General features: G+C 45.8%; 1 protein-coding gene across 1 annotated transcript in view; it reads left to right on the top strand.

Annotated features, from left to right (window-relative positions):
• Positions 1-518: 518 nt before the first annotated feature.
• Positions 519-15,716, top strand: part of OSBP (oxysterol binding protein) — a gene marked incomplete at its 5' end in the record, with an annotated part of 32,323 nt that continues 17,125 nt past the window's right edge. The window contains 5 exons of the mRNA XM_079707927.1: positions 519-883; positions 7,072-7,280; positions 9,879-10,129; positions 14,629-14,827; positions 15,084-15,186. Of these exons, the coding sequence (XP_079564053.1) occupies positions 519-883; positions 7,072-7,280; positions 9,879-10,129; positions 14,629-14,827; positions 15,084-15,186 (1,127 nt within the window). The remainder of the gene's footprint in view (positions 884-7,071; positions 7,281-9,878; positions 10,130-14,628; positions 14,828-15,083; positions 15,187-15,716) is intronic.

The raw sequence follows: 15,716 nt of genomic DNA on the forward strand, positions 1-15,716 counted from the left end.
ACGAACCACCAATCCGTAAGGGCGGAAGAGGGGCGAGGAGAAAAGTGATGGGAGGGGGTGACGTGGCGGTGACGGAGGCATAAACTAAAATGAGTGGCAGAAATACTAGCCATTCGACAATCACACTGGCTGGGTAGTCTGCATTCTCGAGTCCTCCCTGAGCGCCGGAGACTTCGGGAAAGCACCAATGAGCTTTTCATGAGTCTGATTGGCCTTCACCTGCACCAATCAACGGCGTGCCTGGCGGAAGCGTCCCACCACGGGCTCTCACTGGGCGCTGGTGGAATGACAGGCCCAAGAGAAATGCCAATGTGCGAGGGGTCTTCCGCAAGTGACACTCAGCGTCACCAATCGACTTCGTCCTTCCCGGCGGCAGAGCCCTCCTCCCCGCGGCCGGCCTGGCTGGGCGGGGACGCTGCGCGGCGGCGGCTGATGTGCTAGCCGAGTGGGGCCCTCCGAGAGGCGACGGCGGCTCTCGTAGGCCGTTCCGGTCCTGTATCTCCGGGCGGCGGCGGCTCATGGCGGCGACGGAGCTGAGAGGAGTAGTGGGCCCGGGCCCGGCAGCCATTGCGGCCCCGGGCGGCGGCGGCGGCGGCGCCGGTCCCCCCATGGTGGGAGGAGGCGGCGCCGGCGGCCGCGGAGAATCGGGGCCGGGCTCCGGGATCGCCCCGGGCACGGTGGCCGCGGTGGCTGTGGCCGGCCCGGGCCCCGGGGCCGGGGGAGTGGCGGCGGCGGGCCCGGCTCCTGCGCCGCCTGCGGGGGGCTCGGGCGCTGGGGGTTCGGGCTCGGCTCGCGAGGGCTGGCTCTTCAAATGGACCAATTATATCAAAGGCTACCAGCGGCGGTGGTTCGTGCTGAGCAACGGGCTCCTGAGCTACTACAGGTAACTGCTTCCGGGGCGCCGTCCCCCACTGCAGCCCACAGCCCCCGTGCCGTCACCCTCTCCAGCCCGCGCAGCAGCCAAGGTCGCCCCAGGCCCCTTTTCGTCACTTGCGCGCGTTGACAGCCTGCGACACGAGTCCACCATCACGAAAGTGAACGCCCCAGGACTTACCGCTCCACCTGGGTGACCCACCCTTGGTGCCATACCTTCCCCTCGGTCCCTGGCCCTTCCAGTTGTTCGGAGAGCATCTACTCTTCCATTGTGTTTCCAACAGCGCATCGGTGCAATGATTAATTCTGCAAGAAAGGCGCTGTTGGAGGTGTTTAAGGGACACATATGGGAGGGCAAAGTCCAGGCACCGCTCTCAAGGAACTTACTGTAAAAAGTCCCAAGGCTTAGCTCTCTGTGCCGAGTCTCCAGAATTCAAGGTTATTAGCAGCCCTTGATGTACCCGCCTTTGCTCTCTCCACATTCAGGCACAAGGACACCACGCGTAGGGTGGCCCCGGTATCTGTCCCCTCTCTTTATCTCTCCAAGATTTGCCTAGGCTTTCGCCTTCTGGACAGACCAGAATGGAGAAGTGCACTCCAGTGTTTCTTTTTGCCTGCCCCACCTCCTCCCATGGGAGTCATTAAGTGTTCCATCCAGTATTTCTGGGGTCTCTCTGGTCAGTGAGGTTTAAGTTTCATTAAGAGAAGAGTCCATGTCTTTTGTATGACTACTTCTGTTCAAAAATGCTTGTTTTGGGATGTTTAATACACGTTTACGGTGACCCACAATCTTCCCACAACATAACATGCTTTTGGCTACTCGTGTTACTATAGATAGAGAGGTTAGGACACTGGATTTGGAGACAGGACATAAACATTTCCTGAGTGCTGGACAGTTTGGATAGGTGTTTAACATACAGTATTCTTTGACTCCCCAAAACAATCTGGAAGTTAGGAGATATTCCCATCTTACCAATGAGGAAACGGAGACTTAGCTTGGGCAAGTTTCCCAAGGTCTTTAGTCAGGATTTGAAACGAATTCTTTTAACACGAACACAACCTAAAAGCCAGGTTAGTGTTACATGGATCAGTCAGATATAGAGATAACTACTTATCCATAGCTAGTACATTTATAGATCATGATACTATGTATATTTTATACGAAATGTATAGAAGTTCCCTTTAAGGGAGATTTTGCTTAATATAATGGCATTTCTAAGTGAAATCTTTTTATAAAGACCATTCTATTTGGGCCCCAAAACAGTGTTGTTAAGAACGGCTCACTCTCTATTTCTTTTCCTCTGCCAGTAGTCACTTTGCCACCAGGAGGGTTTGGGTGAAAGAATCTCTTTTCCACCAACTCCATTGTATTGGCTCTTAAAGAATTTTGAGAGCAAATTGAAGATGGGAGTGGAGGTTGTTGAAGTAGGAACACATGCTTATCTGGTCTCTAACACAGTGGAAAATACCTTAGCACATCCTCACTGCTTAAGCCACCTTAATTGTGAACACTTGTGTATTTCGTTTCTTTTTTTTTTTTTTTTACCATCTTTATTGGAGTATAATTGCTTTACAGTGTTGTGTTAGTTTCTGCTGTATAACAAAGTGAATCAGCTATACGTATACATATATCCCCATATCCCCTCCCTCTTGCATCTCCCTCCCACCCCTCTAGGTGGTCACAAAGCACCGAGCTGATCTCCCTGGGCTATGCAGCTGCTTCCCACTAGCTATCTGTTTTACATTTGGTAGTGTATATATGTCAGTGCTACTTTCTCACTTCGTCCCAGCTTACCCTTCCCCCTCCGCGTGTCAAGTCCATTCTCCATGTCTGCGTCTTTACTCCTGTCCTCCCCCTAAGTTCATCAGAACAATTTTTTTTTAGATTCCATATATATGTGTTGGCACAGGGTATTTGTTTTTCCCTTTCTTACTTCACTCTGTATGACAGTCTCTAGGTCCATCCACCTCACTACAAATAACTCAATTTCGTTTCTTTTTATAGCTAATATTCCATTGTATATATGTGCCACATCTTCTTTATCCATTTATCTGTCGATGGACACTTAGGTTGCTTCCATGTCCTGGCTATTGTAAATAGTGCTGCAGTGAACATTGTGGTACATGACTCTTTTTGAGTTATGGTTTTCTCAGGGTATATGCCCAGTAGTGGGATTGCTGGGTTGTATGGTAGTTATATTATTAGTGTTTTAAGGAACCACCATACTGTTCTCCATAGTGGCTGTATCAATTTACATTCCCACCAACAGTGCAAGAGGGTTCCCTTTTCTCCACACCCCCTCCAGCATTTATTGTTTGTAGATTTTTTGATGATGGCCATTCTGACCGGTATGAGGTGATACCTCATTGTGGGTTTTTTTTTTTTTTTTGCGGTATGCGGGCCTCTCACTGTTGTGGCCTCTCCCGTTGCGGGATGCTCAGGCTCAGCGGCCATGGCTCACAGGCCCAGCCGCTCCGTGGCATGTGGGATCTTCCCGGAACAGGGCATGAACCCGTGTCCCCTGCATCGGCAGGCGGACTCTCAACCACTGCACCACCAGGGAAGCCCCCTCATTGTGGTTTTGATTTGCATTTCTCTAATGATTAGTGATGTTGAGCATCCTTTCATGTGTTTGTTGGCCATCTGTATGTCTTCTTTGGAGAAATGTCTGTTTAGGTCTTCTGCCCATTTTTGGATTGCATTGTTTGTTTATTTGATATTGAGCTGCACGAGTTGCTTGTATATTTTGGAGATTAATCCTTTGTCAGTTGCTTCATTTGCAAATATTTTCTCCCATTCTGAGGGTTGTTTTTTTGCCTTGTTTATGGTTTCCTTTGCTGTGCAAAAGCTTTTAAGTTTCATTAGGTCCCATTTGTTTATTTTTGTTTTTATTTCCATTTCTCTAGGAGGTGGGTCAAAAAGGATCTTGTTGTGATGTATGTCATAGAGTGTTCTGCCTATGTTTTCCTGTCAGAGTTTTATAGTGTCTGGTCTTACATTTAGGTCTTTAATCCATTTTGAGTTTATTTTTGTGTATGGTGTTAGGAAGTGTTCTAATTTCATTCTTTTACATGTAGCTGTCCAGTTTTCCCAGCACCACTTATTGAAGAGGCTGTCCTTTCTCCATTGTATATTCTTGCCTCCTTTATCAAAGATAAGGTTACCATATGTGTGTGGCTTTATCTCTGGGCTTTCGATCCTGTTCCATTGATCTGTATTTCTGTTTTTGTGCCAGTACCATACTGTCTTTATCACTGTAGCTCCATAGTATAGTCTGAAGTCAGGGAGCCTGATTCCTCCAGGTCCGTTTTTCTTTCTCAGGATTGCTTTGGCTTATGTATATCGTTTGCATTATTATATTCAGAGTTGATTTTCATTTTAACCCTTTCTAATTACTCATCCAGGACTATCAGTTTAAGGTTAAATCACAAATTAAAATTTTAGCCTGCTCCAAAGTTTTTCCCCTACTCAGGTTCATGTTTTCCTGTTACACTGGCTATCATTCTAATGTTCAATTGATTCATGTCCTAACTTGGCTTGTAAGTCACTGTTAACACTGATTCCCCATTTTCAAAAGTTGTGTATCAGCTGAGGGCCTTAATGTGTGGTCATTTTTCCTCATCCAAGTTCCTAATCAGATCTACTTTCTAGCCCAGTTGAGTCTTTGATCAGTACCAGTCTTGATCAGTATTGATCTTGGTTGGACAGTAATAACCTATATGTTGCTATCTTTTAAGTACTTGTAACCACTTTTCACTTCTCTCTTACAGTAGCTAGTGGTACCTGTCTGACTACAGCTAAAACTACTTCCAAAACATATCAAACCACATATTGGGAAATATACCACGGGCCTGTCCTTGCCAGCTAAGATGGTTCCACCCACACACCAACCAAGCAACAGGATCCAAAGTTATCAAATCTACGCACTACCCTCAAAATCACATTGAAGTACTTCCTATCAACGAATTGGTGGTTTATTCTTTCAAACAGGTTCTTTGGGTCCCCCTCTCCTTGTTTAGCCAACTCGTCTTTCCTCCTGCTTTTCATGCCTCTGAAACCAATCATATCTTGTATATGCCTTTTACAAAATACTGTTTTCTTTTTAGCTGAGTACTTCCTAGACCCATGCTCTGATGAACTGTCCTAATAGGCTTTGGCAAGCCTTCTTTTTACCTATCCTGTTCTTCCTCACAAAGTTACACAGATGTCCAGTTACTTAAAACCATATGTAGAACCCCAGCTCTCCTAGACACATCATGACAAGCCCATAGTATTAGTTTTCCTGGCTAGCTTCTAGAGACTGAGTTACTATTTCAGCTGGCCTTTTCAGGGAAGACCTTACTAACCAGAAAATACCACCTAATACTGAGGTGCCTAAAGAACTTATCTTGCACTCTGAAAAGCATGTCTTTCTCGCTTCTGCACTCATCATTTATAAGCATAGGTGTACCTGCTTGAACGCAAGAGCTCTGAAGTTAAGCCCGCCCTACTTCCAGAGTTCTTTGGTATTTTAAAAACTGCTACAGACGTTATGTGATTTGAGAAACTTATTTAGTTCATGAAGATGACCCAAGCAGAAGAGATTCCTAGGAAGTGGCTTGTGGAAAATACCAACACATTGTGAGGAGTGTGGTAGACGGTCCAAGTAACACCTTTGGAGTAGAAAGCAAGGGTGAGCAGGCCTGTCAGCTGCGGGTCTGCAATTCAGCCTGCATTATTCATAATGTAACTGAAGCTTGGGGGCAGGGGAGGGGAGGTAAGAATAGAAAAACCAGGGATTCACGTTACAGTGTGGCAGGTGTGGGCGCGATGGAAATGGCCTGGTTTATTGAGGACCCGTCCCCCCCTCCCCCCGGCCCCGGCCATCCCATACTGCTCATTTGTGCATCTGAGGAAGAAAAACCAGTTTCATGGGACAAACCGAACGATAGCAAATCTGTCTTCCTAAACACAGCACACAGACTTTCTCAAAGCCACCAAATCTTAGTTTCCAGAGATGGAGTGTGTGTCATCTCTGGCATGCAGGAATTCTGGACATGCCAGGTATGTTTGGCCGCTTGACACTCGTGAAAGAGAAATGGCTCTGCTTTGCACTGTGGCAGTTGGCAAAGGACTTTGACCTCTTTATGTTCCAAGTTGGTCAGGGAAAAACTGCAGTCTCAACATGCAGGTCCCTGGGCATAATCAGCGGGTGGGGGAAATTAGCACAGTTTGCCCTGTACACTCAATTGTGCTAGCAGCTTGATCTTTTATGCCAGGTCTCTTGTAGCTTGTTGTCACCAACCAGTGCTGTAAAGTTCAAAAGTTAGTCTATTAATAGAACTGTCAGTCAGTAGAAATGGGGAAAATTTTTATACCCAGTCCTCTGAGAACAGATTTGCTGAATCTCTCCTAGCTATTAATAGGATGGCTTAGGAGTTCCCACCAATAGAGGTCAGTGGACCTTAGGAAAGAATATATTCCAGAAAGATTATACCACCTGGTGATTCTTTAATGATTATTCTTTCTTGACTCCCACAGAAGGCTAGTTATTCCTATTTCATATCATTTGAGCTGTAGTCAGTATTTAATACTCTAAACGTCTAAGGGTGCCTTACACTCCTGCAAGATAGTTGGTAAGAGCAGTATGAGAATTTCATTTGGGCTGAGTTATAGTTGGGGGAATGGGTTGTTCAATACATGTAAAATAGAGCTATTCTTTCTCTTATAGAATAAGATTATTTTACAGAATTTTGTTGCATGAGTTTATAAAGCACTATTTCATAATTATATCTTGCTAAGTAAAAGGTAATTCCTGACTGCAAAAGGGCATGAGGGAACTTTCTGGGGTGATGGAAGTATTCTACGTCTTGCTTGTGGAGGTGGTAGCACAATTGTATACATTTGTCAAAACTCACTAAATTGTACTCTTAAAATTGTTGGGTTAATACCGTATGTAGTTATCCTTCAGTGAAGCCTATTTTCTAAAAGCTAAGGGTGAGAGGGACAGCAGAGTAATAAAATCTTATAGGCTCTGAATGGAAATCCCTACTGATTGTTTTTTGAATTTTAGGGAGCCATTTGAGGGAAATATTAGAACTTGCTAATTCCTAAGACTGCTGTATTTTCGAAAGGCTTAGAGTTATGAAATGGAATGTGGTGAAGGATAAACCACGCATCAACTTTCTACTTAGCTTGTCTTTGGCTCGTTATTGCAGGTCAAAGGCAGAAATGAGACATACCTGCCGTGGTACCATCAACCTCGCCACAGCCAACATCACGGTGGAGGACTCCTGCAACTTCATCATTTCCAATGGGGGTGCTCAGACCTACCATCTGAAGGCGAGCTCAGAAGTAGAGCGGCAGCGCTGGGTCACAGCCCTGGAACTGGCCAAGGCCAAGGCTGTGAAGATGCTGGCAGAATCAGGTAGGGAGCAAAGAATATTGTGTCTGGGGAACATTCTGTGTGCCCCTCTTATGCACAAATCTTATTTTGTCCCTCACTGTCATTGTCATTTAATTATCAGCTACCTCCTGGATGTCTCAGCCTTCTGCTCATCAGGCAGAATTTCTCCTGGAGTGCTGGTTTTCAGCTGGGGGCAATTCTGCCCCCAAGGGGACATTTGGCGAAGGCTGAGGAGTGGCGGTGCTGATGGCATCTAGGGAGAAGAGGCCAGGGATGCTGCTAAACCTCCTGCCAATGCACAGGGCAGCCCCACAGCAGAGAGGTAGCCGGCCCAAAATGTCAGAGTTGTTCAGATTGGGAAACTCTGTCTTAGGAGCCTATCGGTTATCCTTTCGGCTCTCAATGCCCACTGACTACCTGAAAATTTTGAGAATTATTTTATTGATAGATCAGTCAGGATTATGACAGCTCACACTTCGGATCTGTCCTTACTTTTTTCTCCTGACATCTTCTTACTTAACTCTTTTCTGGTTGAATTGAAACCAACACCCTTCGTAGATTGCCAGAAACATTGTATGTGAAACCCCCTGGCAGTGGGCAAAGAGGCACCTGACGGGTGGTGTTGCTCTTGTATCAGTCTGGGCAGAGGCGTGTACAGCCCTTTGTTCAACCCAGCTTGGTGCCTGGGTTGGTGGCCAGAGCTGTTTCATGCTTGAGGCACATTAAAAAAATAATAATTATATGTGATATTTTCTGTGAAAAATCTTTATTTTGCTACCATAGTCTCACTAAAAAGAACAATCTAATTATGTTTTGATTTTTCTTAAAGGAAAATGGTAGGATTTCCCCGCAGATGTTGATAGTTTAGTCACACTGAGCTTGTTCACTTAGAGCTGACCAAGATGCTCACCTGCTAACTTTTGTTCATCTCTTGTGTTTCTTATCCCTTGTTCTTTCCCATGCTGTGTTTAATATCTCTTAAGCAATGAAAGGAAAGTTTACTGCTTTGTAAATTTCCGGGTAACAGGTTATATTTTGACTCTGGCCCTGCCTGTTTGCCTAACAGATAGGGCAGGTCCTTCCTTGTTTCTTTTGTTTTGATTTTAGTGCTGATTTTAGCTCCCCCAAAGGAAGTGACATTGCTGGAAAAGAACTTTGCATTTACAAAGTGTTAAGGACAAAACTGATAGCAAGAGGGACAGCACAGCTCTCTACTTGACTTACTATTTGAAAGTCATTTAAAAGAAGACCTTGCATAGCTTTCAGTGCAGGGGTGGCTTTAGTGTCAGATGAGCTCATCATGAAGTTCCTGAGTTCTCCTTTAGAAAAGATAAGTTAATGAGTCTTTTGATGATGTGGACATGGTTTACAGAGAGCAGCTAGACTGCGGTTCTCAACCCGTGTCATATAGGCCCACTGGTCACCCAACGGATGACAGTGGATTTGCACTAATAATCAGTGTGACTGGATTGGGACCCTCAAGCTAGGGTTAAAAGGCTCAATAATTCATTCCCAGCCCCAAGAGCCATATAGCTTCTCCATCCTGTCCTCTAGGTCACTGGTTCGCAAACCTCAATATGCATCAGAGTTACCCAGACAGCTTATTCGAAATACAGATTCCTGGACCTTGTCTCACACCAGCCAAATCAAGGTTTTTCTGGGGGTGGGGCCAGAGACTGCGCCTTTAAGAAGAGCCCCAGGGTTGGGACATGCAGGGATGGAGGAGGGTGGTCAAAAAGTACAAGCTTCCAGGGACTTCTCTGGTGGCGCAGTGGTTAAGAATCCGCCTGCCAATGAAGAAGACACGGGTTCAATCCCTGGTCCGGGAAGATCCCACATGCCGCAGAGCAACTAAGCCTGTGCTCCACAACTACTGAGCCCACGTGCTGCAACTCCTGAAGCCCGCGCGCCTAGAGCCTGTGCTCTGCAACAAGGGAAGCCACCGCAATGAGAAGCCCACACACCGCAACGAAGAGTAGCCCCCACTTGCCGCAACTAGAGAAAGCCCGTGTGCAGCAACGAAGACCCAACACAGCCAAAAAAAAAAAAAAATACCAGATTAAAAAAAAACAGATTAAAAAAGAAAGGTACAAGCTTCCAGTTATAAGATAAATAAGTCCTGGGGATGTTAATACAACATGATGACTGTAGTTAACACTGCCGTTCGGTGTATTTGAAAGTTGTTAAGAGAGTAGATCCTAAAAGTCTCATCACGAGGGAAAAATAACCTTCTTTTTGTATCTATATGAGATGATGGAGGTTAACTTATTTTAACCATTTCACAATATATGTAAGGTGTATATGCTGTACACCTTAAACTTGTAGCAGTGCTATTTGTCAATTATATGTCAATAAAACTAGAAGGAAAAAAAAAAGCATGAGCATAAAAAATGCTTATTGTTGTCTGCCCCAGGAAAAAAAAAGTAGTAGTACCCCAGGTGTTTGTGACACAGGTGGGCTGTGGACCACCTGTAGGCGAATCATCTGGCAATGGTGAGCTCTCAGTCGGTCAGAACGCACAACCTGAGGAGTGTCGGTTTGGTTGTGGGCAGAGTGGGTAGGGTTCCGACTCTCAGCCCTGGGCTTGGAGTCCTATCACTCACCTTTCCGCCCGTACAGATGAGTCAGGAGATGAAGAGTCCGTCTCACAAACCGACAAGACCGAGCTGCAGAACACCCTGCGGACCCTGTCCAGCAAAGTGGAGGACCTGAGCACGTGCAACGACCTGATCGCCAAGCACGGCACGGCACTGCAGCGCTCGCTCAGCGAGCTGGAGTCCCTGCGGCTGCCGGCCGAGAGCAACGAGAAGATCAAACAGGTCAACGAGCGGGCCACGCTCTTCAGGATAACGTCCAACGCCATGATCAACGTAAGCGCGCACACGTCTGCCTTGACTTTTTGCTTCTTTCCCTCTTTGAAATGTAATTCTCCCCAGATGCTGGAAAATTGTAGTTGGTAGAGCATAGGACGTTAGGTCCTGCTTAATCGGTCAAAGGATTTGAGTTACATTTTTTTTGTTGCATGAAATGGAACAGGATGCACAGATGGAATGACTTGCCCGCTCTGCTTGAATGGTCAGGAGGACACTGCTCCAGCCCTGCGTCTGCCTCCAGCAGGGCATCTGATGGTGATGTTAGCTGAGTCCCTTCACTTCTCTGGGTTGTGGTTCTATCTATCTATCTATCTGTCTATCTATCTATCTATCTATCTATCTGTCTGTCTCTCTCTCTCTCTATCTATTTTTCTCTAACTTTATCTATTGGAACTAAAAGGTCTTCATGGGCCCTTTCCGCTTCCATGTTCTTTGAGATTTTGGTTGGAGTCTGACCCCTGCTTTGCTAATGCACCCTGGCCTACAGTGTGGTAAGTGGGGGCTGGATTGAGTACTAGTGAGAACCTTGTAATCCTGGTTAGTCCCATCTTTAGTCTTGGATTTGAGGGGTAATTCTGGGTGATAAAACAAAATATTCAACCTTGGGTACTTTTCTTTTCAAAAGAAGGGGCCAGTGCTTCTGCCTCCTTATGACTCCTGGCTCGGGTGCTGTCGTTGGTTTAGGGAATACTTTGGCTGCTTGGGTGCAGGGCTCCAGGTAAACCCAAAGTGCCACTGACGTTGGTGATGTGTGTACGATACTGGGTGATAGGTATGGAATGAGTGCACTGTTTAAACAGCGCTCTTTTTCCTCTGCTGGTGACTGATCCTCACCTGGCAGGTTATTTTAGTCAGCTTCCACATAGGAACATGAGAGGATACTTCATAAGGCACGTGAGAACACTGCTCTGTGAGAAAGGGCTTATGCAGGTGGTTGTTTTGTTTTTGTTTTTGTTTTCCTAGCTAATTAAATGGGATGAACTTACTTCACTAGGGTCAGATTTTTCCTTGTTTGAGGAGTGATAACAAGGCATCTGCTTAGAGCTAGTTGTGTTCACGTGGCTCTTAGAGGTCGAAGGTCTTTTCCTGTGACCAAGGGAAAATTTGGTTTTTCGCATTTAAAACCCCTTTGTTTCTTAATAGAAAGTTGTAATAACTTTTACTTTCGTGTCATTTTCTGAAGCATTGAACACTCTCTTCAGTGCTCCGACTCTCACAAAGTAGAGGAGAGAAATTATTTTGTCCCCTTAAGGACTGCAGGCAGATCAGTGTCTCCCAGCACCATTCTGCAGACCAGCCCTGGCGCTTGTGTTTCTGATGTTTGTTCGTGTGCTCTCTTTCCAAACTCTCGTACTTCTTGGTGCCTGTGTGCCTGTTTTTCTGGTCCTCCTATGATCAGGAAAACCTCATAAATCATACAGGTCATTTAATCAATAGTAAATAAATATACTTTTGAAATAGAACAGCTCAGGACACAACCATCTGTTACCTTTTATCCATGTCAGGTGAACACCCTGCTCCATGACAATTTTTTTCCTACTCTGATAGGAAAAATTTGCTAAATAAAACACCTCTTGATTTAAAAATGTCTCATAAAACTGGAACTTTATTTTGGACTTTTCTCTTGAAAATATGCTTATCTTTGTTCCTGGTGACAGTTCTTTTTCCCTGAGTTCTAGGTATCCAGAGTTTGTGTCCGTTCTCATTCTGTTCTCCCTGGGTGCACCGTCTTTGCCCCTTTTATAGCCAGTTACTGCAGGAAATGCATTTTTTATTAGCCCTGTGTTGTTGCCTTTGTACCTTTTAGGGGATGATGGCAAGGCCTTAAAACTGACCTGCTAACACATCACATCTCTAAACAGGCAGTGTTATAGCAAAGGAGGAATGCACTCATTTCACTCAGTTGCTTGCTTGCTTAGGATATAGCTTTTCTTATTATCAGAGTGAGTCTAAGCAGGGGAGTGCATTTGACACTGTTAGTGTATGCATTTGCTAATGCAGTGAACACCTATTGAGCACCTTCTGTGTTCTAGGCACTGTGCTGGGGATATAAAACTAATGTGGCTGTGGTCCCTGCCCTCAGGGAGATCACTGTCCAGTGAGGGGCCAGAGAAGGGAACAGATCATTATGGAGTGTGCTGCATGCCAGGAGAGATGTGAGCACAGGCTGCTGTGCTGTAGTACCATGGGAGTGTCTAGCTCAGACCAGGAGGATCTGAGAAGGTAACCCCTCAGATAAATTCTGAAAGACCCGAGGGAGTCTTCTTACGAAAAAAAAGCAACAGAGAGTTTGGGGTCCTGAAGCCCAACTGCCCCAGTTAACCATCTCTGTAACCTGGGGCCCCCTAGTCCCTCGGTGACCCCAGTTCCTTTTCTGTAAATGGTGATGATCCTAGTAGCTGCTCTCAGGGTGTGGAGAGGCTTTTATTAGATAATGGATGTCGAGTGTTCAGTAAAGTGCCTGGCGTATAATCTTCTCTCACTCACTTTGAGTTATGGCCCCTGTTCTTCAAAGGAAGGGAGGGAAGAGAGTTGATCCAGGTGTGGTGTGTGTGGATCCCTCCCTCTCTCCCAAAGTCTGGGAACCACTTGCAGTTGACTGTTAGACAAGCAAGGAAGTAGCTAGAGATCAGGCCGAAGAGGAGTTAAGTATGGGGGGTCGGGGGCTGTGTGCAGATCCTACTAAATGGGCTTGGTAGTGGTGGATTAGAAGAGGCTAAGACCGACTTTGATGCAGGCGTAACTCTTAACAGATAACACCTTGTTGAATGATTACTGTGAGCCTGGTCTGAGTGCTTTACATGTTAAGCAACAACTTTTAAGATAGCTGCTGTTGTCATTCTTTGTTTACAGATGAGAAAGTTGAGGCACCAGGAGGTTAAGTAACTTGCTAAAAATTCCGTAGTTAGATAGTAGGACGGAGCTGTGACAAGTCCAGAGTATGTCCTCTGTACTGCTTCTGAGTGTGGAGGAACGAAAGAAATGTACAGAGTCCAGAAATATCGAAGGAAAATCAGTAGGATTTGATCATTGGATGTGGGGAGGGAAGAAAACTAAGAATCAAGGATGCCTCTTAGTTTTCTGGCTTGGGCAGGTGGAAGGGCCCTGGAACTGTTCTTGGGATGGAGATGCAGAGTCAGAAAGGGAACATGGTGAGTTCAATATGGGACCCACTGATTCTGAGATTACTTTGAGCCATTGAATGGGCAACTGGATAGTCTGGTCTGCGGCTCCCTGAGTGTAGAGCTGGAATTACTGATTTAGTAGGCATCAGCCCACAGGCAAAGGTTGAAACCATGGGAGTAGATGTTCTATTTACCTTTTAGTTTCTCTTTAACAGGGTATAGACTTTTAAGCTTACATGGCTCCCTTCCTTCCTTTATTTATTAAGCAAACTGTATCAGGTTCCCACTATGTACAAAGCAGCTAAGTGAGGAGCTGGAGATAAATATGTGAATAAGCTATAAATGGTGTCTTCAAGTGGCTCATAATCCATCTGGAGAGAAAGTCACGATACTGCTGTGGATGGTGTAAAATAGAAATATGTGCAAAGTGCTGTGGAAAGTAGAGGAGAGACTGGCTACTTATGAGATGGGGGTTGGGCGGGGAGTGTCACAGAAGAGGTAACATTTGCCATAGATCTTAAAGAATGAAGAGGACTTGGCCAAGCAGAGAAAGGGGGTAGGAAGGCATTCTAGGCCAAGCAAATAGCACATGCTCCGGTGGGCAGGCCTGAAAGAAATCTGCATGTCTGAGAAAGGGTGAGCAGTTCGGGGTGGCTCCATGGCAGGGTGCAGGGGTGGGTCCAGCTGCCTGGACAGGAGGATACAAGGGCCATTTATGTCCATAACCAGTAGTTAGGACTTGGTCCTAATGTCGATGGGGAGCCAGTGAAGGGACTAATATGGTCAGGTTTGTGTTTTGTCTCTAAATCTCTCCTTCGATTCCTCAGGTAGGCTTCTAATTTTTAAGATCAGTTTTTATCTTAGTGACCAAAATAAAAACCAATTAAATTTCCCTATATTTGGTTTAATTCACTGCAGACTCTCTGTTCTCAGTGTCTGAATTCCTCAGTTTTAGGTGACTTGAGTTTAGTTGAGAATGTATTGAAAGCAATAGATGCTTATCCCATGCTTTTCCTCACCTTTTAGTCAATAGGTTTCTTCTTTGGAGCAGTTCACATAGCTGCCCTTTGTGATGTTGCACAAATACTTTGTCTAGGTCTGTTGCTCACTTGGCATTTGTTTGGTCCTCATGACCAGGAAAATATGAAGGAACTGTGACAACCACATTCAATTTTTTTTTTCTGGAGTTGACCTTGATTGTGTCATGGAACTGGCTGTCCCTGATACTGTGGAATAACAGGGAGGGCCTTTCATTGTCATTTGCTAGTTCAAGTTCCCAGAATAAGGTTACTTACTGGGCTTACGGAGGCCTGAGGGGAATCTCTGACTAGCTGAGTTGAGGTGACCTATATCGACTCTTTCTCCACACAGGCCTGCAGAGATTTTCTTGTGTTAGCCCAGACCCACAGTAAAAAGTGGCAGAAGTCCCTGCAGTACGAAAGGGACCAGCGTATCCGCCTGGAAGAGACCCTGGAGCAGCTAGCAAAGCAGCACAATCACCTGGAGAGAGCCTTCCGAGGAGCCACGGTGCTGCCGGCAAACGCTCCTGGCGGCACTGCTTCTGGCAAAGGTGAGCTGCTGGCTTGGCGCTTGGACGGCCTGTTCTGATCCCAGCCACATGCTTTTCTGCAGCTGATAGAGAGAGCCTCAGATTCTCCAGAATCAGTGAGTCATGTGAGATGGAATTCGAGCCCTTTATTCCTCTGACTTCCCCATTGCTTTCTACCGTTTGTTACTATGTTTGTGGTTAATATTTGAAAGCTCCAGCTGTGCCAGGTTTTGATAAATGCAGCCAAAGGGAACAAATGCAGCTTTCCTCCTTGTAGGTCAGTGCTGCTCAGGCAAAGGAGATGTGAGTGATGAGGATGACGAGAATGAGTTCTTTGACGCTCCTGAGATCATCACCATGCCTGAAAATTTGGGCCACAAGTGAGTCATTCTTGATTCCCACCCCCCGCACAATGAGCATATCTGGCCATGGAAAGGTTAGAAATGTTTCAGTGGGAGTGTCATAGTTGTTTACTAAGATATGGACTCTTTTCCTTACATAAGTGGAAGACTGTCAGCTTTTTTACATGAACAAGTTCTCCAGAGATGTCTATTCATACGTACCGTTTTCTTTTTTTTTTTTTTTCTTTTTTTTTTTTTTTGCGGTACGTGGCCTCTCACTGTTGTGGCCTCTCCCGTTGCGGAGCACAGGCTCCGGACGCGCAGACTCAGCGGCCATGGCTCATGGGCCTAACTGCTCCGTGGCATGTGGGATCTTCCCAGACCAGGGCTCGAACCCGTGTCCCCTGCATCGGCAGGCGGACTCCCAACCACTGCGCCACCAGGGAAGCCCCATACGTACTGTTTTCTAAGTGTCGTCGTTTGATCACTCATCAATAAGTTTGTGCCGTGTCCTTAGCATTCTGCTTTGTAAAGACATGGTGAGGACCAAACTCTAGTTCTGATCTTTG

Source organism: Hyperoodon ampullatus, assembly GCF_949752795.1.
Source record: "Hyperoodon ampullatus genome assembly, chromosome: 7".
In the NCBI taxonomy this organism is placed as follows: Eukaryota; Metazoa; Chordata; class Mammalia; order Artiodactyla; family Ziphiidae; genus Hyperoodon; species Hyperoodon ampullatus.